Genomic DNA, 23799 nt, shown 5'->3' with positions numbered 1-23799 from the left:
TTTTGACATCCGCCCCTTGTTAGTCCAGTCAGGTCGCTCATTTGTTGGTAAGTCTTACCGTTTGTATAGTTTTCAATAATATGCAACCTGGTGTTGTCGTCAGTTCGTCGTCCGTTAAAGTAATGTTTTCCACATTTGTTCGTTGACATTTTCTCTGCCATTTTACGAGTTTTGTTGTATACATCAGTATCACACAGGCGCTTGTAATTGGCCTGTGCTATATTTAGACCGTCTTGCAATGAACTGGTTGTCTAGAATAACAAACCGCTTTCGCTGCTGTGTGTTCATATACCTTTCCAAATCAACGGTTACCGTATGTAATAGTACGAGAACTTTAAACGCATAACACACTTCCCAGATTGCTTTAGAATTCAGACAGTATTTTCTGAGTCCCAGTACGGAACCCTGAGGAACCCGAAGTCTTAAGTTTTGTCGTTCGAAACAATGGCCACCCCGTCGTTGTTCTCTAAGCTAGGATCGGATCCAACGGAGTGCATCACCAGACTGGAGGACTAAACAAGTCTGAATGTCTTTAATGAGATCTGGTCTAAAAATTTGGCAGAATTTCCGGAAGCTGATTTTTCAAGTTTTTTCTTATTACAATTTATTGGCCGTGACATAGATAGCAAGATAATCTTTTAAAGAATATTTTTAAGAATATTTTAACCCTAGTTGTATCACGATTTCTGAGAAAACATGCATATGGATGCACCGACAAAATAAAGTACATGACATCAGAGGTTACAGGTTGATTATGAACATAGGGGCGTTTTTGGTCGACACCATTATCTCATTTGGAAATATTCTTATATTCCCCGTGCGATATAAAGTTGGGCATGTTCGATGCCCATCTATATGTCTATTGCCAGGCGTTACCGTTGTCACAACCCTATAATCATTTTGAGTTCGTTACATCCTGCATTTGACCTAGATTTGTATGGCGGGTGTCGAAGATGGGACAGAAGACGCTTTCCCTTCTCCAACATCCGTGTCTTGCTCACCATGAATTGCTTGCTTGTGTTTCGTCGGTTTTTTCGGTTTGTCTGCTGTTGTTCCATAAGCGACTACCAAAACGTGCTTTTGTTGAGCATCATGCTCTTTAACCAGGGAAAAGTACGGTAATGTATTATGTATGATAAATTATTTTTGCCAACACCATCATAGTTGAGTTTTTGGGCAAAAACATTTCAACATAATCAAGTTTTAAAATTCATTTTATTTCTCTTCCATTAAGATAGTACAAAAACGCACATTTACAATATAATACAAACACTTACTGTAGCAGTCGATACACAGCACCGTTTTAATATACTACATTTATATTTGTATTTGTATAAAGGTACACAATTCCGTTAGTGTTTAGTTGTATTCATCAGTTAAACTTAATAATGTTTGGTCTATTTACTGTTCGTCAATGTTGTATATTCAAAAAAGAAAAAGAAAAATACATTTCCCAGTCTGATTTTGCCAGGGGAAGTCCATTAAGTATGTAATTTGTTGTAAAGCTAGTTGAATGTTGGTGCTGAATTAAATTCAAGATGATGATTCTCATAAAAATTAAATTGACAAAATCGTTAAATGTTCTAGTTTCTGGTTTGTGATATGACATTCTTCCAAATTAGGGTTAGTGAACCATTGTTGAAACTACATTTAAACAGGACAGTTATAAACGTTAACTTTTGGTTCCTTGGTTCTTATGAACAGTAAAGCATACACCAGGAATGCAATCCAACTTCAAGAAGGAATTCATAGATCCACTTTCTACTGAAAACAGGAAAAATAACCTTGTAAAACTGCAATTTCAAATGTAACACATAATCATAGTAGCAATCAGGACGTGTACGTTCAGTTATGTACCTTCCTAAATCAGAATGTGTGCGTTCAATCTATGTACCTGACTAAATCACGACGTGTACGTACAATAGATGTACATGACTAAATCAGGAGGTGTACGTACACTATATGTACCTGACTAAATCAGGACGTGTACGTTCAAATCAGGATGTGTGCGTACAATCTATGTATCTGACTAAATCAGGACGTGTTCCTACAATATATGTATCTAGGTTCAGGACGTGTACGTACAATACATGTACCTGACTTAATCACTTAATCAGGACGTTTACGTACAATCTATGTACCTGACTAAATCAGGACGTGTACGTACACTAAATGTACCTGACTTAGTTAGGACGTGCACGTACAATATATGTACCTGACTAAATAGAACGTGTACGTACAATATATTGACTTAATCAGGACGTGTATGGACAATATATTGACTAAATCAGGACGTGTAGGTACAATAGTTTGCCTAAATCAGGACGTGTAGGTATGACCCTGGTTGTTCACGGGTCGATAAACCCAGCGAACAAATAAACGACAGATTAATTTACATCCGTGTTTGGGTTAGTAAACTGCCGTTCATCATTTGAAATAGCAAAAAATCAACATATTATAGTATCCAACAAATACATCGTATATTAAAACAAAGGTGAAAGAAGTGTCAAAAAATTATATTTAGATATACTTATAATTGTTCAAATAGAAGTCGCAAAGACCCAAACAGAAATTATAATACATTTTGACATTGTCGTATTACATAATCTTACTTGGAACTATTCCAAAGAACAAAATGTCTAGTTGTTCAAAAGGTAATTAGCTTAATCACTTGATTAGTTAAAATTATATTTCACCTTTACTTCAAATCCCGAGTGTACTTATTTTTTTTAAATAGGGAGGTAGTGTTATAATTTAATAAAAGTTTGCAAAATTAGTTTCCCTACCAATGCTTTTGTCAGGATTTTAAAATTGTTGTTTAACTGTGATTTGCCTAATCGCCATTTGGAACAACTGGGTCCAGTTCAACGACCTTATTCACCATGGACCCTATCGACGTTATATAATGTTCATCATATAGTAACGTCTGGGTATATAAAAAAAACCTTGTTGACAATATTGGTCAGATTATTGAAATAACAATATATATACAAATGTATAATATATCTAGGATTACACCACTCTGATATATATACTTGCAGTGATTTGTTTATCTACTTACAGTGATTTGTTTATCGACTTACAGTAATTTGTTTCTGAATATATTTACAGCGAAAATGATAATGTTCAGTATGTAACATCCTCTACAGGCAGAAGTCTATCATTGAAATAAAAAAATCCTTACTATTGTTCGGACACTATAGACCAACAAATTATTATATATAAAATAGATTCCATCATCAAATATATGTAAAACAATAACACTGACGAAAGAAAGAAACAAAATGTGTTTATATACCACATACGGTGTTTCACTATCAGGTTTTCAATAGGATTGTAGGCAATATAATAAACATTTATCAAACTAAAATGAGTAAAATTAATTTATTGCATTGCTACTGCAGGTGATTTTGAACAAAACATTGCAGTTAAAATCATACAATTAGAATATAAATGTAATAATGTTAATATGATATTATAAATATGAATGTAAAACCCGAATGTAATCATGGACTGAAAGGTCTGGTATCCGCGGAAAGTAGCAGTAATTAATCACTTACTAAAACGACACACACACACCCTCCTACACTCACACACACATACATTTACATACCACCCTCCACCCACCCACACACACCTTCACTCACACTTCATTCAATCAAATCATTCCCCCACCACATTCACTACTTGAACCTATTTACGTATGAAAAACGAAGTCCTTAAAAAAGTTGAAACTTGCATTTGCTCGAAAAGACTTTCAAGAGAGAGGCCTTTTTCCCAAATTCCTCAAAATTGTATCTAATATTTTTTTTCAACAGGTAAAGCAAAAAAACAAACTTATTGGAATCCCTACATTAACAGCAGTCTAGAATCGGTACGAGACTCATTGACGATTGTATGATACCTTATTAAGGCTGTCAAGATGAGAACTCTCTATCATTAAATGCTCTTTCAGTGGTATTTTACTTTTGATATACAGTTTTTCATATTAGGGCGTTAGATTGCATCCTATGAGGCAATGTTGGAAAATAGCTGGTTTTTCTAAACAGGGCAGCATTATCTTACATGTAATAAACTGTAAATGTAGAATCTGCATGTTTATGTCAGCGTTCAAGCACGATCACCTTTGCATGGTCGGTTTTGAGTTTCTCGAGAAAGCTTCCAATGGGTGTAACGATTGTATTGTTGTTGAGAAACTCAATCGCTATCTTCAAACCCACGTCCGGATATGTAGGGTAACGGTCATGACAAACACGGTCGATCCAGAATCATCACATTTCCAAAATTGACGTCTTTAATGTCACTTATAACGTGTTGGCCTTTCATGACTTGTTTTCTTGTTGAACCTGGATCCATCCCGAGAGATATTCAATCCGTTCTAATATGTCCGCATTTCAACGTCAGAACACCAACAGACAGTCTGCGACTCGCTCCAAGTCTCCTACATCTAATTGGCTGTCCTGGTCTCACTACAAATACCATTAATTACCCTTATGATAAATAATATTATACACATAATTTCTAACAAATGTTTTTATTGTCAATTATTGATTATTCAATAGTAAAAAGTACCTACACGACGGAAGGCATTTTTCGTCTGATTCGTCTGTAAATAATAACGGTTGACCTAGTTCTATAATATCAGTGCATAAAAAGAAAGTTAACATAGAATACAATTTAATTTCTAGCGTCGTGATTAAGATTTTCATACAATTTATTGTTCACCCCCTGTTGTTTCTTCGGCAATTTTAAACAATGAATGAGAGAATTAGAGAGAATATTTATATGAATGCAAAATGCCAGAAAAGCTGAAAAAAATGTTCATAATCGTATCTAATGAATGAAATTAATAACTAGAGTGTCGTCGTTATTGTGGGAAAGATAAAGAGTTCTTTCCATAGGAATATAGTGTTGTAAAGTTTAGCAAAATGCCTAGATGATTTTCTCTAGATGATTGATTCACTCCCATTTACTTACCAGACCTTTATTTTCCTCATTGCGAATATGTTTAATATAATCGGTTAAACTTTGATACTACAGTTGTCCTGTAGATATTATGTTTCTATAAATGTAACTGTTAAGGGATATGGACGATGTCTAAGTTTCACTTTATTCAATTCAATCATATCATAGTTATTTACAAAATATAATACCATAAACAAAATATCAAAGCGGGATCGCGTTGCTCACAATCGAATTACCTTTATTACATACATGTAGATTTGAAAATATGGAGAACCAATTGGTTGGGTTTGGTTTATTTTGTTTAACGTCCTATTAACAGCTAAAGTCATTTAAGGACGGCCTCCCGTGCGTGCGACATGCATGCGTGTGGCGAGTGCATATGTGTGTTTTGGGAGGCTGCGGTATGTTCGTGTTAAGTCTCCTTGTGATAGGCCGGAACTTTTGCCGATTTATATTGCACCTCACTGAAGCATACTGCCGAGGACATCCAGCAGCCAAACACACATACGCACTCACCACACTCATACATGTAGCACGCACGGGAGGCCGTCCTTAAATGACCTTAGATGTTAATAGGACGTTAAACAAAATAAACCAAACCAAACCAAACACCCAGCAGCACACCCCACTCGGTCACATTATACTGACAATGTGCGAACCAGTCGTCCCACTATGCTGAGCGCTAAGCAGGAGCAGGAACTACCATTTTTAAAGACTCTGGTATGTCTCGGCTAGGGGACAGAACCCAAAACCTTCCTCACAGCGGCGAACGCTCACCTAAAGGCCAAAAGTGAGGCATTGTCAAGGGAGACATTAGGAAGAAGGAAGTCGTTAAGAAAGAAGAGAAAAGATAAGATCCCAAATTTAGTCGCCTCTTACGATCATGCAATGGGGGCAGCAGGTACAATTCTTACGCCCTACCTGCAGGGCAGTGGAGAACCAACGTATGAAATCTAAGAGACATATTTCCTTGAATGCAAAATAGCAATTCTAAACTGGTAGCCATATTGCTTTCTGGATTGCACTTAAATGCAAATTCGCTCAACAATGGAGACAATATAGCGTTGTATGACACTCATGTCAAAATAAAAAGGAGAATCCAGGTTATCAGACTATTTTTTTAAACTTAACGACGGAAATCATTAAGAAAGAAGGTTCAATATACTAGTAACAATTGCCTTTACCTTTGCTTCTCGGGCTATACCTACCTTATATGTCGTATTATCAAAGTCTGTTAAAAAGGAATGTCGTAAGAGCATTTATACAGATTTTGTGTTTGTTTATAAATGGTAACAATGTCCTAGACATTGACACGCTTAATTCAGAATTCGTTCAGGGTATTCTCATATTCTGATAAATATATGAAGTTTGATCATAATAAAATTGCCTTGTATAATTACATATCCCAGATTTAATGTTCGTCATTTGTATACAAGTGCAATCAATGATTGCGAAAGCTCACCGGCGGTAGCAATCACACTATGCATTATTTTGTTATGTATGTATAAGCATGTCATTTTGAAATGGTATGTCACATGATATCACTCCTAGATCTCTAATGGAGTTATAAAACCAAATAAGAAGGGTGTGGACTTAAAAGCTTTCCAAAACTTACCCTAAAAATCTTTAAAGAGGGTTTCTGTGCCAAAAAAATAAGTTTATTTAATGGTAAAATGCAAAAAAAAAAAAATCTAATGAATGCATAAACCAAATTAGAAGGGTGATATGTGTATACTTTTGGAATTAACCCCAAAACTTTAAAGTGAGTTTTAGTGCCAAAAAAGTTAAGTCCACAAAATGGTAAAATGAGAAAAAATACCATTTTGTTCTGCATGATTTTGCCATAACATCACTTCTAGACATCTAACGAATGTATGAACCAATATAGAGGGGCATGAGGTGTATACTTTTGGACTTACAAGCTTTCCAAAAACTTACTCCAAAAACTTTAAAGTGGGTTGTGTCAAAAAAGTTAAGTCCAGAAAATGGTTAAATGCGAAAAAATCACATTTTTTTTCTGCATTATTTTGCCATAATATCACCCAAATTAGAAGGGCAATTTTGGACTTACAAGCTTTCCAAAAACTTACCCCAAAAACTTTTTTTGGGGGTAAAGTTTTGGGGTGGGACGCCGACGCGGACGCCGGGGTGACAGCATTAGCTCTCGGTTACTCGTAACCTGTGAGCTAATTAATCATTGATATAGCACAATTGATACCCAGACTACGTAGTTTGTACCGTTAGAAATCAATGTATACACTAGTTACTTAGTCTTATAAATTTCAATTATAATAATATTACCTTAGTTATGTATGTGGTTACAGCATGGATGATAATAACACGTCAACAAGCCCGCCGATCTGCATATTTCAAGGTACAATTCAAAGGCGTACTTGCTATGAACACAATTGAATATGATATTGTCATTGGAACTGCGGGAGAATTTAAACTGACCATAAATGGTTGAGAAAAATTTCCTGTCTTACAATCATGAGATGTCTCAGAAGACCTCAGCAGCATCAACATCTCTATAACGTTTTATTTTATCATGGCAATATTAAGTATGACATTACCTTTGCTTGAGTTAAGGCTTGGATGAGGGAATTCGTGTCCATGTCGCATTCCACCATCGCAAGCAGAACTGTGTTTAGAGTTGGACGTCGACTATGGTTTTCAATGAACTCCTCAACCATCGCACTGATCCTTTTGGGACTTGTATCGTTTCTGAAGTCTACGTCAAACTCGTCAACTCTATTGGCGTTAAGCCGAGCTCAAGGAACAGGTTGAAGTAGTTTTTGGCGTTCACGTGTTCGGCTATGACTGGAGCGTCATATACAGTTAGGCATTTCTGTAACAATCCCTCTGACAAAGTGTCGTCTGAAAATAGCAGAGTTCTCACAAATCATATTTGACAGAAGTATGTTCTCATGAGAAACAACTGAATGTATTCAGATAAAACCAAAGAATAATTTCAAGACGTATACCGTACCATTAAACAACGTATTCCTGTTGTCGTCAATGATGTTATACAGTGTTTCTGGATCTAATCCATGCTCGGACATCGCATCTGCGACTCTTGTGAATGTAACATCCGACTCCGTAGGAAGGAGGTAAATAAAGATCTTCGTTATGAGAGATCTAAAGAGAATCCACGGTTTTCTGCCATCTTCTGTTCCAGTACTACAACAGGGCAGCCCAGCTCGACAAAGAAAGTCTGATATGAAATGCCGATGTACCTGGACAGTCGACCCATCTCTTTGGCCGACAAATTTCTATCCGGTAGATCCTTCATTGAGTCTGCAAAAATGTTTTTTTATCAACAAGCGGTTGTATAAAACATAACCCATCATGACGCGGACAAGTAAAATATAGCACTATACGAGATTTATTCTAACTAATCGTTGTAAACACGATCAATCAATTCTAAATTTATTCCAATTTCCATCTTCATTGTTATGTCATTTTCATATGATTTTTGAGGATGATACCTGGATACTTCTTCGGAAAACATTTTATGTTGACAAACATCATTTAGAGTCAGCAGCATGGACTTACCAACATAAATTCTCTGGGTCCGTGTACTCTGAAACACAACAAATCAATTATATTATCATCACTATCAAATATATATTCACAATTTTTACTTCAATTCACTGACAATAACAATACTTTTGGTGTTAATATAGTTCCTTTATCCCCTTACAATATCTATGCCATATTTGCGATGAACTGTGAATTTAGAAAAAAAATAATAATAATAAACCATAATATACCTTCTGGTCTGGGTGTTTGAACCAGACGTGTATGTCCTCTATTTCTAGCCATCGGCTCTTATCAGAGCTGTGGCATTGTAGGCGTGAGGTCTGTCGGAGATCGTCTACCTTCACCATCTTGTCCTCGGCCGAGAAACGGTAGTCGTTGTGGAGGTAGAACTGGTACTTGAGATGACTCTGGTGATTCAATTCCAGAATCCTGTTAAGATGAAATACTAGAATGCTGCGTAGGTTAACTCCGGCTCCTGTTGGAACTGATTGATCCGTATCCTTCTTGAACATAGTAATTTTCATGACATTTTCGCGGCAGTTGACAATCAAGTTCCACAGAAAGTCTACAGACAGACAGACAAATCCGCGTTGGATAAACTTTGAACCGTCATGGCCGCGCTCATTAAGTCGCTGGAACCTGTGGAGGCAGGCAGCAATCATCTTGTCCCATACGGCTAGCGGAATGAATGGGTTGTCGAACTTGAGACAAAGGGTGACAGTGGCAACGGTTTCAGGGTCATCAAGTACTGGTCGAATAATTTCGGGATCCGCCGGCCGGAGCATACTTGGCACTATGAAGTAATCAACCTCTTCATTTGAAATATCTAGCAATGGATTTGCTAGCAAGCCAAGTGTTTCCATGATGTTGAGGAGCGTTTTCATGTTTGCAAGGAAGCTATTGTCGTCGTTTCGTTCCCAAAGTTGCCGGATCAAGTCGACTTTAAGGACACCAGTTCTCTCATATTTTGTCCACTGAAGTTTTAGCTTCGTCGATAGGTCTGTCATGAAATTTGAATCTGTGATAATGCTTTTGAAGCCGTTTATTATCCACTGAGGTCTTAAAACGACAAAAGGTCTCAGACTTTCAAAGTCGAAGCAGAGGAATCCAGCAAATATCAAATTCCTGAGAATGTAAGAAAAATAACACAATACTAATAACATGTCTGATATTGATTTCAGCCTATTATCGAAATCCAGTGAAAGTCAGTAATACATAAAATATATATGTATATATCTTGATATGACGTTGTAACACAAATGACGAAGAAAAACAACTTTGACTCCTGCGATGACCGGGCCTGGAACTCACGATCTACGGCACCAAATAGCCTAGCTAAACATATCCAAACCTTTTACCGCTGTGCTGCATCCACGTTCTTTTTTTTTCAATGACGCAGCAATAGTCCACCCTGACATGCTCATTTATCGACTATTAAATAATATGAATGTCTGGACTGCAATGTATATGCATACATGAATGCAAATCGTACATTCATAACAGTTCAACTACGACAGGAAAATATATTTGATCAACAACACCTTGTGCATATGCACATTGTGCTAACGAGCAGAAATATATCATAGTAACATAAATGGCGAATATATTTATATATAATTATGTATGTATATAGATATTCAGCACAGTGCAACTACGACAGGAAATCCAAATCCTTACCTTCTGATCGACAGCACATAGTGCATACGATACATTGCTCTAATCATTAGCTATTTAACGTAGCAACTCAATTGACGATTGTATTTATCTATATATGTATATGTATTAAACAAATCCCTGTACTTACCTAAGAAAGTCTGTGACTTCGTGTTCGGCCAACTGGATTGCTGACTTGTTGTTGATTTCCAACAATTCTTCATACGTTAGAATCACAGTCCCTGCATTTTTCCGTTTAATCAGCTGGTGTTGCAGAGCCAGCCATCTTGCGGGTATAGGTTTCTTCCACTGCGATTGAAGCGGAGCAATCTCTATAACCTTTTTCCATACCACCTCGTATAGGTCTTGATTCTTTTTAGAATCGTTCAGGTGGGCGATTGGATACATTTCCTGTACGTGATTTTCCATAATTGCACTTAGTTGAGGGTTCTCGTACAATTTGTTCAGCACTTCGCCAAATGCTTCTTCCTGTTTTTGTTTCTGATCAAAAAGAAAATACCCTTGCAACAGTAACAGAAAAGTATAACTCAATCATTTCAAAAATATCACAGATATACAATATATATGATTGACTCCTAGTCGGTAATATGCTGCTGTTTTTTTTATTGTTTTTTATAAGAATGTGTTTGGTTTCCCTAAACAATTTTTTTCGAGTGACAAATGACGTCCAAAATTGCTATATTGAATATCAAAATATTAACAGATATATCGGGTCTATTTTTTCTAAGTTGATGGTATAAAATTGATCAGAATTGCAGAATCATTAAATTGTCTAAGTGTCATACATTTAGACGAGAGACCGACAAGGGATAACATAGAAGGAGCATTTAAAATAAACAGTGTACAATTGCCTTAACAATTCATCAGGGTATCATACAAATAACCTGGGCAATAATAAGTATTATTCCGGACTTATAGACAGATGACTGTCCCCCTCCCCTCAGTTAACAAGGGCGCACTACATCAGTTGATTTTCATAAAATAACAAATGACACAGGAACAAACGAACAGACTCAAGTATTCCATTATATTATCTTAATATCTTGCTGAAAACTTAAATACATTAAAGCATTATCATTTAACCTTTAAGTTACTTACATCTTGAGAAATTTTATCCAAGTGAGATCCAACCAGGATTACGGGAGGCGTCCCTTTACCACCGGCGGCTTGGTCAATAGCATAGGTAGCAATAGACCTCAGCCAGGTTTCGATCCTTTCTGTGAAAATAAAGAAATCAATATAAATGTGTTAACAGATTACCTACAGATAATTTACCCCCTCCCCAGGTGTAAATGTGTGACCACATGGTCATAAAATTCACAATTTTAGTAATGCACTTTAAGATCCCTCAATCTATAAACAGTATTTGATTCTATCTTATTTCAGTCTGAAAATAAGATTTTTGAAATTTCAGTTAATTTGACCCTTTTAAGCCCCGCCCAAAAGCCCCTAGGGGTCAGTCAGGGCCAAAATGTACATACACTCAAACTGCCATCCCAAGCTGATAATGTTAACAAAGTAGAATGAATTCCAATAGAAATCAAACATATTATAGTGAAAAATGTGATTTCCCGATATAAACTACAGTAATGTATACCCCTCCCAAGGGGCAAACTTGAGACCCCAGGGTCATGAAATTCAAAATTTTAGTAAAGCACTTTCAGATGCTTCCAACTATAAATAGTATTTGATTCCACATTATTTCCGTCTTGAGAAGAAGATTTTTTAAAATTTCAGTCAATTTGACTCTTTTTAGCCCCGCCCAAAAGCCCCTAGGGGTCAGTCAGGGCCAACATGTGCATACACTCAAACTGCCATCCCAAGCTGATAATGTTAATCAAAGTAGAATGAATTCCAATAGAAATCAAACATATTGTAGTGAAAAATGTGATTTCCCTATATAAACTACAGTAAAGTATACCCCTCCCCAGGGGCAAACTTGAGACCCCAGGGTCATGAAATTCAAAATTTTAGTAAAGCACTTTAATATGCTTCCAACTATAAAGAGTATTTGATTCCACCTTATTTCCGTCTTGAGAAGATTTTTTTTAAATTTCAGTCAATTTGGCCCTTTTTAACCCCGCCCATTAGCCCCTTGGGGTCAGTCAGGACCAACATGTGTATACCATCAAACTGCCTTCACAAGGTGATAATGTTAACTAAGTTAGAATGAATTCCAATAAAATTAAAACAGATTATAGTAAAAAAATGTGATTTCCCTATATAAACTACAGTAAAGTATACCCCTCCCCAGGGGCAAACTTGAGACCCCAGGGTCATGAAATTCAAAATTTTAGTAAAGCACTTTAAGATGCTTCCAACTATAAAGAGTATTTGATTCCACCTTATTTTCCGTCTTGAGAAGATTTTTTTTTAAATTTCAGTCAATTTGGCCCTTTTTAACCCCGCCCATTAGCCCCTTGGGGTCAGTCAGGGCCAACATGTGCATGCCATCAAACTGTCATCCCATGCTGACAATGTTTACCAAATTAGAATGAATTCCATAGAAATAAAACAAATAAAAGTAAAAAATGTGATTTCCCTATATAAACTATTGTAAAGTTTACCCCCTCCCCAGGGGCAAACATGAGACCCCTGGGTCATGAAATTTACAATTTTGGTAAAGCACCTTAAGATCCTTCAATCTACGAAGAGTATTTGATTCCACCATATCTGAGAGTAGAGAAGAAGATTTTTGAAGTTTTAGTCAATTCGACCCTTTTTAGCCCCGCCCATCAGGCCCCTGGGGGGTGGGGACCATATAATTTACAATTTTGGTTGACCTTTAGCCATAGAAGCGTCCTGCCTTTCATGGAATTTGGTTAAGGGGTTTTGGAGAAGAAGTCAAAAATGTAAATTGTTTACGGACGCACGACCATGTACAAAAGGGGATTAGAATAGGTCACTTGAGACTTTGTCTCAGGTGACCTAAAAACTATAAAAAAAAAAAAAAAACATAACCTCATCCATATTCTTAATTAATTACCATAGCCATCCTTTGACCTAGTAGGATCAAGACACATCGCCACGTCGAACACCAGGACGAAGACCATGTTACTTGACATAAAACAGTGATGGGTGTTATAGAACACTTTCTCTCCTCCAAAATCATAGATTGTGATGAAGCCCTCCGTCTGCTTTGTCTTTTTCCTCAGTTTCAGTCTGCATAATCTCTTCTATAACATTTTGTTGTTCGGAAGATAACTTCATACGCTTCATATCATTTGAACGGGAAAGATGCGAATGCGATTTCCTTTTCCGGCGATCTTCTGAAAAAAAAACTACGAAATGATAGTTATCGGACTGTTGAACAAAAATATTTACGAAAGCAATAATAATACACGTGAATTTGTAACAGTCAACATGAGTTGAATACTTAATGTACACGTATAATGTGTTTTAAATAAAGAACGAATACAACATAAGTATTGTTACCATTAGTAAATAATATGTTTAAAAAAATTAAATTACAATGATACTAAGACTTGTTATTTTTATACATCTATCACATTACCACGTTAAGCTAGTTTTCCTTTTTAATCTTTTAAGAACAGAAGCATAGTATCTGCTTCATCAGATAGCATGCAAAATGCCTTCCGAAAAGTAGAAAAACATGTACCACACTTTATATTGGAATTACAGAGAAATTATAACCTGGTTTTGTCGATGAAGATGGAGATGATGGTTCGTGTGCAGATTTTGCGGCAGATGATGACGTTGATGCGACTTCATTTCTCACTTTTGCTTTGACGAGAGATGCTGGTTGATCTTTAACACCCTGGTCCCGAAGATAGATCACACTTACAGGAGATTCTTTATCAGACTTCGCTTGTTTTCGGTATCGATCTATGATCCTTTTAATTCTTATCCGACCAGTCTCCTCTTCCCCATTTTCATCAAGTTTCTTTCGGAAACCGCTGTTCGGATCGTAAGCTAAGTAATTAACATAAAAGTCAGCGGTGTCTGTTGGAGCAGGCCCACCTTCCGGAATGTATTCTTTCTGGATTTGTTTCACAAAACAGGATTTTCCAACTCCTTTGTGGCCAACTACCGTTATAGTTATGTTACAAGGGGTTTCAACATTATCAGCTATTCCCGCCCTGAACTGTTGTTGTTGTTGTTGTTGTTGTTGTTGTTGCTGCTGCTGCTGCTGTTGCTGCTGTTGTTGTTGCTGCTGCTCTAATTGATCTAGCAAAATACGAATATTTCACAATTAAATCTGAGTACGATATTTGTAATAGGGATGCAAATAACATGTCACATGAAAATAGTTGATATTCAATAGCATAAACCATGTCTCAAAACTATCCGTGACAAGTACATACACCAACGGCGAGGTTTAATAATGACAGCAAAACCTTTAGTAGATGCTGTTTGATAAGGGTCTTTCAATACTTGTAAATGTAACTACAACTAGAAAACAAATCTTATGCAATGAAATACCATGAAACCTCCGACTTGTCGTTTGAGATAACAACTCGTTGAACGAAGTGGAATTCATTTTCCACATGCACTTAATTATTACAAGTTACCCAGTAAATGGTATTGCCTGAAGAACTATGAGCCTCGTTTTGAGTAATCAACTTTCCTGCATTTTGATTATTAATTCTTCTGATAAAGATAATGGTCGCTCTTTCTTAGTCTTTTGTAATCAATATCATGTGATGTGGAAAGGATGTACACGACACGAAACAGCTTCAATCAGTCCCAAAGTCCATGTCAATACATCTGTTGCTCTAAAAACATTCCGTCCGTCATTCCATATTATCCAAACGGTATGTATCTGTTACTGTGTTTTACAAAGAAATGATAATGTTTTCAACCAGTTAAATTAGCCATATTAATATTGAATAATAAGATAAAATGACATACTTTTAAATGCTATTTTTAGGCATGTTTTATCGATCTGGGGTCGATAGGTGATTAAAACTAAGAATAACTGATACCTTCTTTCACGTTCTGTGCTTTGACGGGTAACTTCGATGATGATGATACTTCCGCCTTGACCTCGCTAATCTGTAGCATATCTGTCTTCGATGATAACGATAATCTCTTCTTGATCATGGCAATCTGTAACATATCCGTATTGGTAATTAACACAAATTTCCATTTCGGAGATCTTTAAAAAATGTATCACATGCTAACTCGTTGAATAACCTGTTTACGAGACAGCTTTTAATGCATGTCATGTTGCATGAGACCAAATTAAAGTCTGTAATACAGTTTTTTTTTTAATTCTGTAATACAGATGTTTGTTTATGCATTTGTTTTCATTTCAATAAAACTGCATGTATGGTACACTTTTACAAATATATGCATTACGTATTAACTAATGGAGTAATGTATTTTCGGAATGTTCAGTTAGGGACTGATAATGTGAGATTGAGATTGTCATGATGGACATATGTCAGGAATTCTCTATCGTGATATTTCAAAGAAGACAATGAAGCAGAATCACAATATATCAGAGTATAAGTTACTTTAACAGTATGAACCTACTTCAAATTTATTCATAATTCAATCTGAACCGAAATACTTATGAAAGGCTTTTCACTGCCTTCTTAGCAAGTTGTTTAGAGTAGCTATTAAACTTACTACCATGACATATTAACGAAATATCCAAGGTAAGCGTCATTTTGTGATATTGCATACCAAATATTTTGAACAACTTCACTCTAATTCTGTTATCAAAGGTGTTATATATAGGTTTTTGTCATACATACCCACACATCAAAGTAAATGACCATATTTTTTTCTCTAATAGCTTTCGTGTATAGTATTTTTCTGGTAAGGGGGTGATAAAAACAACAGCAACAATACAGCTAGTGTTTAGGGTAACGGGGACAGCTGTATACCAATATTCATCGCCCAATCAACAGCCTCCGTGCTGTAAGCTATCTCAACGAACAAAAGCGGTCGTATTCAGAGTCCATAATACCCCTATAAACAAATATTCATTGAAATTAAACAATATCTCAATTACAATCAGCCTTGGTGCGGTGCTTTGACGACGAAACCTATACGGTTGTGCTTTCTTACGGTTTTTGAGAAAAGTATCGGAAACATCGACGGCGGAAAAAAAATGGAACAAATAATGATGATAATATTAGCAAGTACTAACTGCAAGGGGAAACTATTACGGACGTCATCCAAACGCATCTGTAGTCGTACCATTGTGTTTAGTATATCTCAAAACTACTCTATCCTCATTTATTGAAATCAAACAATGTCTAAATGATCAGGAGACAGGAAATGGCGGCCATTTTGTAAAAATGTGAAAGTGAGGTTATGAGATTGGCCGGTGTCCCATATGTATCTACACTCCAAATTTTATCAAAATTGAACAATATCTAATTTTTGACCAGTCGGAGACAAGGAAATGGCGCCAAATTTGTTACAATGTGAAAGTGCTTGAGGTTACGAGACTAACTGGTGTCCGATGATGTATCTACAAACCAAACTTTCTTAAAATCGAACATTATCTTAAGTTTGATTAAATTGCGAATTAAGATAGATCCATAAATGACTGCAACAAGCACTGCCCTGCAGTTAGGGCCTAAGAATTGTACCTGCTGCCCCATTACATGATCGTAAGCGGCGACTAAATTTGGGATATCATCTTTTCTCTTCTCTCTGAATAACTTTCCTCTTCCTAATGCCTCCCTTGACAATGCCTCACTTTTGGCCTTTAGTTGAGCGTTCGCCGCTGTGAGGAAGGCTTTGGGTTCTGTCCCCTAGCCAAGACATAACAGTCTTTAACAATGGTAGTTGCTACTCCTGCTTAGCGCTCAGCATATTAGGAGTGGGACGACTGGTTCGTCCGTTGTCAGTATAATGTGACCGGGTGGGATGTGCTGCTGGGTGTCTTCGGCAGTATGCTTCAGTGAGGTAGCACTATAAATCGGCATAATTTTTGGCCCATCACCATGAGACTTAACACAAACATACCGCAGCCTCCCAAAACACTTGCGCACTCACTACACGGATGCATGTCGCACGCACGGGAGGCCGTCCTTAAATGATCTTAGCTGTTAATAGGACGTTAAACAAAATAAACCAAACCAATGCAACAAGTAAAAAGTTTTAACAAATTAAAATTATATACTATGTATTGATGAGAACAATTAACGTAATTTCATAGGTTAATATAACCGTGGTGCATGTTCATAGACCGGACTGAGAAATCATAATGAAACTCACCCGATCCTGATCTAGACTCTCGTATATCCGTTTTTCTTGAAAATTTGCTTTGTCATTTGCTACTGCCTCTTTCAAAACCTCCAGCTGTAATAATGATTAACATTATAGTGGAAATAAACTAGATATAGTAAGGACATGAGATATGCTATAAGCTTTGGACGACAAGTGGAGTTAATGATCACCCCAACACATAAAACACGTCTGTAAAGCCATTAGGACAAACTAAGATTATATCAAACACGTCTGTAAAGCCACTAGGACAAATCAAGGTTATATAAAAAACGTCTAAATAGATTGGTATTCAACAACCCCTATTTCCATGAAAGGCATACACATAGCATGATAAATAATTCCCCATTCGTGATCATCCGGAAGCAAGTTGAGCCCCTGCTTGAAAACTGCTTTATAGTATTATACTTTATAAGGTTTATATTAAATTTTGTACTCATTTCAAGATTTCGATTATAAAATATGACCTGAAGATGTGCCATTAAACTTTAGATGTTAAAGACTAATTTGAGTACAACAAAAAACAAATCTTAAAAAAATGCTAATGCTTTTTCAGTTGTAAACGTGAAGAAATTAGCATGCTTTGATATATTTAACAAATTGTCTTTCTTTTTTTTGTAGGGAGACAAGATATAAGATGGACGTTTGCTGTATGCTTTGATGAGGGAGAAAACCTTGTACGTTGTATTTTTGGACGTGAAAGTTACCATACTAATTGCGTTCAAAAACAGTGAATTGATCCAGAATGGACAATGTGAAAAATCAAATTATACATTTATAGTGCTGATGACCTAAATATATTGGGTGCACATAACAGTATTGTTACTAAAAGATTTAAAACAAATACGTTAATGGATATCTGTGCTCCGAATAGGGTATTGTACATGATTTAGTTGCTGACTTCCTGCGTTTATATTTATATGTTTCGTTTGAGGTTTCAGATTTGACTTCGTAAGTTTATAGTTTTCTTTTCTAAGAATACACTCAGAATGTGGGAAGGATAAGTTAAAACGTCAACCTTCTAGGAATCTGAATATCTGCTTTGATTTACGGTACTAAAACGGAAATGTCTCGGACGTTAATAGTGTATTACCAGACGATTTTAATACATTGTAAGCTTGCTGTATTCACACAAATATAAGCAAAACTTTATAGGAAATTATATCTCTTCATATTCATTTTAATTCCATCTATAGACTGTTGTCCAAATATTGCGGTAAATATCACTCGTTATAAGTAGTGTGGTAAAACGTTCAAAAAATTATAGGATAGTAATAAAAACGGTAAGGGTCGAAATATGCAAAGGAAAGAAAATATAATGTTTTCACATTTTATTTTCTATTTCTAAAATTGCTTGAAAAATATCTCGCCCCAAATTTTTTATTAGGATAGATATAAAAAAAACTAAACATACTAATACCCAATTTCAAGAAGTAGAGTTAAAGTAATGATAAGATCATAACTGTTACCACCGAACCTATATATATAAATATCTGCTTATATTGGTCGTAATACTTGATTTATTTATATACAATTGATTTACCTTAATATTACCTAAATATGTCCAAAAGAACCAAACCATTTAAAACAAGAGCATCATCAGATGTTAAGGGCGAAATTGTGACCTGAAATAAATGTAGATAGGTCGACACCCCACTAATAAAAACAAACCACTAGCATACAAAGTTGGTTTTACTAAACTAGTCAATACCAACATTGCAGGATTGACCTCTAAGAATATCTTCTATCGTAGGAAACCTTTTGAAACAGTTTGTTTGTAAAGAAATAGGTGGGAAACTAGTTGTTATCCCACCCAAGTCAGAGGCACGGTGTTCAAGAGATAACACCAACAATGATTCAATGCAATGTTCGACTGACAGTTTAAAAAAACAGTGATATGGTAATCTAACTGGATTGATTAGAGCATATTTTCAAGACCTCTGCAGACGCAAAACGATCTTTTGGATTCTAAACACAGAAGTACAACGATGTGAACATGCATATAAAAAAACAATTCCACAGAAACATTAGAAAGACTGATTTGTATTTGTCTCACTTGGATCCTTAGAGTGTCAGACCTGTCATCGGACAGTACAGACAACTAGCCCTGATAAGTCTGTCTTCATGTAAATTTCATAAATGTAACTTGTAATATATCTACATCACATAATTGATCGCATAGTAACGTCCCTGTTATATATGTCTTTAGGTAATAAAAAAAAATCTGAACCCTAGTGTTTCTATCTATACGAATACCAAAGATTACATAAATATATGGAAACAAATTGCTCCATTCCCTTATTACTTCTTATTTGTAGCTCACGTGATCTCGTGTAAACGATTGGTCTGACTTTTCGAGGGGCCTGAGGGGATATATCAGGTGGGGGTGCGGGCAGGACGAGAAGCTGTTTGGTCTCATGATCATTTTTCTTCCTCGCCAAATGTTTCGACCTAAAATTGAGACCAAATGTTGATACATATGAAGATACATAAGAAGAGGAAGGAGGATATTGCATAATCAAGCATACGTTCTTCATAGGACCAAGCCCCTCGGGCTTTTGTTTGGCTAGAACCACTGTGTACACACAATTTGTTCCTCTTCAACAAAGGAAGGCCCAGAACAAATCCTTTCATTCCGTCAGAAGGAGTATTTTAAAGAGTTTTTCTCGTACTCGATAGGATACCTTTAAATGCCATTTCAATTATTGTGTCAGCATGACTAGGGGCCCAAAACAGAAAAGGTGTTGAAATATCATCGGTAATGGATTTTTGACTCGTGCTGTTCAAAACCGGACCCATGTTCCCGTGACTACATTGATTGTGGTGACGCACGGACGATACAAAACTACTGACTAATATAGGTCAGATTTTCTCTTTCTGATAGTACTAGTTATCGATATTGATTGAATATAAGTATATTTTACTTTTTTGCGATGATAAGGAATGTGTTAAATGTCTATATTATCTAACGGATTTATTTTTCCGAATATTAATTTTTTCACAAAACTACCTTATGTCTCGTCATGTTTAACATTTGTTGAAGTACTAATATATAAAATTTACAGGTTTTAATTTGTTATCATGAAAGTTGCTTTTGTAAATTTTGCATGGAATATGACACGATTTTATTAGATAGGACACCTTTAAAGATCTCCTAGTGGATTTTTATTATTTGATTAGTTATTCTGGTGAAGAAGCAATCACTGTCACATTGGTTTCCAATAAATTATGTAAAAAAAACACCATAAGTATCAAAACTCTATTGGACCACAATTCAATATTTTAACCTATAAGACATGGCAAACAAAAGTTTATATAATAATACATGTTAGTACGACTATGTTTATTAATCGAGATAACAAATCGGAAAGAGAGCATACTGCTTCTATCTTCTAGCTTCTTATTTCCAATTTGTATACAAAATATGGAGTTTAGTTATAGCAAGTAATCCGAAACAATTAACATTTCATTCTATTAGTGCTTCGACTGACCTACACGTTATACTATGACTAAGAAATATTTTCGATGCCACAATAAAAACAAATACACTGATAAGCCATTGAATCACTCTGACTCCAAAGGAACGTGAATCATACGGATAGACCCGGGTTATATCGGGAAACTCACCTGATTCCAATCAGCTCCATTTCTCAAAAGAAGCCGAACGGTATCTTCATGACCTCTGGATGCTGCTTGAATCAAAGGATAGGCCTGAAACAGTGATGTATGATAAAGACAAAACGTCATCAGTAAATAATGCATGTTTATTGAATAAGTCTTCATCACGTTGATTGACAATAAATGTAAGATATATCTTTGCATTGTTTTTGAAAAATGAAATATTTAATATATTACTTGTAACATGCAATCATGCCATACACTTTATTGAATCTTCGTCAAAATATCACTGCGATAAAATTATCAGGATTAATTTGGGAGTATATTCTGATCTATGAATACAACTCAGTGTGTAGCTTTTAACAATTTATGCCAATGCGAAATTAAAGTATGGTTAGAAAATCGATTTTTTTAGACAAAATCTGAGTTCTGACATAGTTAGTCATCAGTACATGATAACAAATAATTAGTTTACAGCACCGCTATATTGGACACATTTTAAATAGATATTGATCGGATCAGATTATGTCCAAGTTGATATATGGATCATTAACTGTTGTAGAGAGCCTTTGTTGAATGCTTTCATTTCCCATAATGCGACAGTGTAGTTAATTTTGCCTTAGAAACGAGTTGAAAGTAGAAACTATATTTGTTGAACGTCCAATGACATCTTAATAATAGAAAAACTTCAGTATATACTGTGATAGCGCAAGACGGATAAAGCACAAAGGATTGGGACTACTAATCCAGATCAAGAATATCATAAGTTTGAATTTGCTAAACTTTAAAGTTGGTTCCTCCGCTTAACGCTCATTTTGTACCAATTGGAATTTTTAATAAATTTCATTATTTGTGGATTGCCTAGGCTACGAGTTGTAGGTAAATACAAAAAATGTAAAGTAGTACTGAGTATAAATAACAAGAGACCTAACAAGCCTGTATCGCTTACCTGTTTCTAGAGAAATATCGAAGCTGATCTAGATCATTCATGCAAATACTAAACTGATTTCATTACTTTATTCAAACATCAGAGTGGGCTAGGTTTACTCGTTTAAATCAATGTTGTAGTTCTTCATTTAAGCATACCATTGACCCAATCTAATATCACCGTGTCTCTTGAAAAATTATTGTTTAGAAAATTTAACCAATTTGACCCATATGTGAACTTGAATGAAGTTGGTTTGGTTTATTTTGTTTAACGTCCTATTAACATCTAAGGTCATTAAAGGACGGCCTCCCGTGCGTGCGACATGCATGTTTGTGGTGCATGCGTATGTGTGTTTTGGGAGGCTGCAGTATGCTCGTGTTAGGTCTCCTTGTGATAGGCCGGAACTTTACATTCTTTTGATTAAACATAGTCACCTTTTATGCCAGGATGTTATAGAGCCAAATAGCAAGTCCCTTGCCCTATTGGTTAATGAGAACTCGATTAAAGATTTTAATATATTTGACCCTTGTGGCCTTGAATGTAGGTTAATGTCACTCATTTAAACAAACGTGGTAGAGTTTACTTAATTTATAGTTAGAAGTAAACAGAAAATAACACGCCATAGTGATTCAAAATGATGCATAAGGCATTTCCCCGATTGAGCCAATAGCACACGTATGAATATGTGCACTGTTACACCATTCTGCATTCATTTGCGATGTGAAAACGTGCTAATGCATTTTCGAATTTCACATTTTGAATGATTTGCCGTACGTGTACATGCAGGCTACGATACGTAAATGAACAATGGATCACGTGAAATACAAAGCTTATGCATTTTGTTCAGTCGCTTCATAACTTGGTGACATATGTACATTGTTAATTTTATTTCAACAAAGCACACCGTAGAGTTTACTGTAAAGGCAAAACGAAAAACACGCCAGTGAAAAGCAAGCTTAGTGGAGATGCCAAATTGATGTCTATCTCGCTATTCAAACCGAGTCCTGAATTGGTTTCTCTCTGAACATCACAAAGCACGTGTTAGTGTGTACAAAACCAATAATAGCATGATTGTGTCGATGCCTTAGTCGTGTAATTGGTTAGAGAAGATATAATACGTTTAAGTGTCATGCTTCTCACTTTTGTCTATTTACTTCCATATATGGTGTTTATCCGACCTGACAAGTAGACGGTTTTATACGAGACATAAACGAGTCACAAAAAATCTTTCCTAGTTTTTCAAATGGGATTAATATAAAAAAAAACACTTCGACAATACAGAAGAAACCAAATGAATAAAAGACATTTTATTACAATTAATGTTTTATGGTAATTTTTACATTGTGTCATTACACATCGGCGGCACTATAAAATTGGTTTGTGTACACTGTATTTTGTAAATATTTAATAATTGTATTTATGTGCAAAATAAAGGATTTTATACTATCTGTTTTTTGTTCATTATATTATTGTCCCGGAATTTCAATTTCCGGATTTGTCGTCTTATCCTTGCCGTACTTTAGTTCGGCCGTCAATAGGATCACGTGACTTCTTTGTTTATGTTCACTGGCGGAGACAAAATTTTTCAACTTTATCTTGTTCTACTTTGGTGCTAGAAATCGCACCTAGCCATACGGTTTTTGCTCGAAAAGAAACTCACAGTTGCCTGGACTATAAGGCCAAGCAAACAAAGCCAGATGAACTTTCAATGATACGTCAGATATTGTAAGTACGACTCGAACTCTCGCTGTCCCACCATTCTACACAAAGACTATGGTTTTGACTGCTATTATTTTGGGCCACTCTTTCGTGAATAGACTTTGTACTTTCGTATCGATGCATAGAGATGTTCGGATAAATAA

The 23799-nt window shown here is 35.7% G+C and overlaps 2 protein-coding genes across 2 annotated transcripts in view; both read right to left on the bottom strand.

Annotated features, from left to right (window-relative positions):
- Positions 1-1196: 1196 nt before the first annotated feature.
- Positions 1197-10656, bottom strand: LOC117334250. The gene is made up of 6 exons (XM_033893757.1): positions 10313-10656; positions 8739-9633; positions 8521-8548; positions 7955-8262; positions 7539-7842; positions 1197-4469 (listed from the first exon to the last, which is right to left on the bottom strand). The coding sequence occupies exons 1-4, from the start codon at positions 10588-10590 to the stop codon at positions 8093-8095; spliced, it is 1371 nt and encodes a 456-aa protein (XP_033749648.1). The 5' UTR covers positions 10591-10656; the 3' UTR covers positions 1197-4469; positions 7539-7842; positions 7955-8092.
- A 3151-nt stretch (positions 10657-13807) lies between these two features.
- LOC117334800 (ankyrin repeat, PH and SEC7 domain containing protein secG-like) overlaps positions 13808-23799 on the bottom strand; it is a 35356-nt gene continuing 25364 nt past the window's right edge. Inside the window, exons 5-8 of the mRNA XM_033894606.1 lie at positions 21019-21102; positions 17383-17466; positions 15129-15252; positions 13808-14229 (exon numbers count right to left, since the gene is read on the bottom strand). Of these exons, the coding sequence (XP_033750497.1) occupies positions 13808-14229; positions 15129-15252; positions 17383-17466; positions 21019-21102 (714 nt within the window). The remainder of the gene's footprint in view (positions 14230-15128; positions 15253-17382; positions 17467-21018; positions 21103-23799) is intronic.

Source organism: Pecten maximus, chromosome 9 (genome assembly GCF_902652985.1).
Source record: "Pecten maximus chromosome 9, xPecMax1.1, whole genome shotgun sequence".
Lineage (NCBI taxonomy): Eukaryota > Metazoa > Mollusca > Bivalvia > Pectinida > Pectinidae > Pecten > Pecten maximus.
The sequence above is the reverse complement of the archived record's forward strand: the minus strand, read 5'-3'. Positions and strand labels throughout refer to the sequence as shown.

Coding starts and splice junctions, on each gene's coding strand:
- LOC117334250 (XM_033893757.1), bottom strand. CDS start 10,590: ATGGAAAATCACGTACAGGAAATGTATCCAATCGCCCACCTGAACGAT. Junction 9,634..10,312: donor GAAGTCACAGACTTTCTTAG/GTAAGTACAGGG, acceptor TTACATTCTCAG/GAATTTGATATTTGCTGGAT. Junction 8,263..8,520: donor GACCCAGAGAATTTATGTTG/GTAAGTCCATGC, acceptor ACATTTTTGCAG/ACTCAATGAAGGATCTACCG.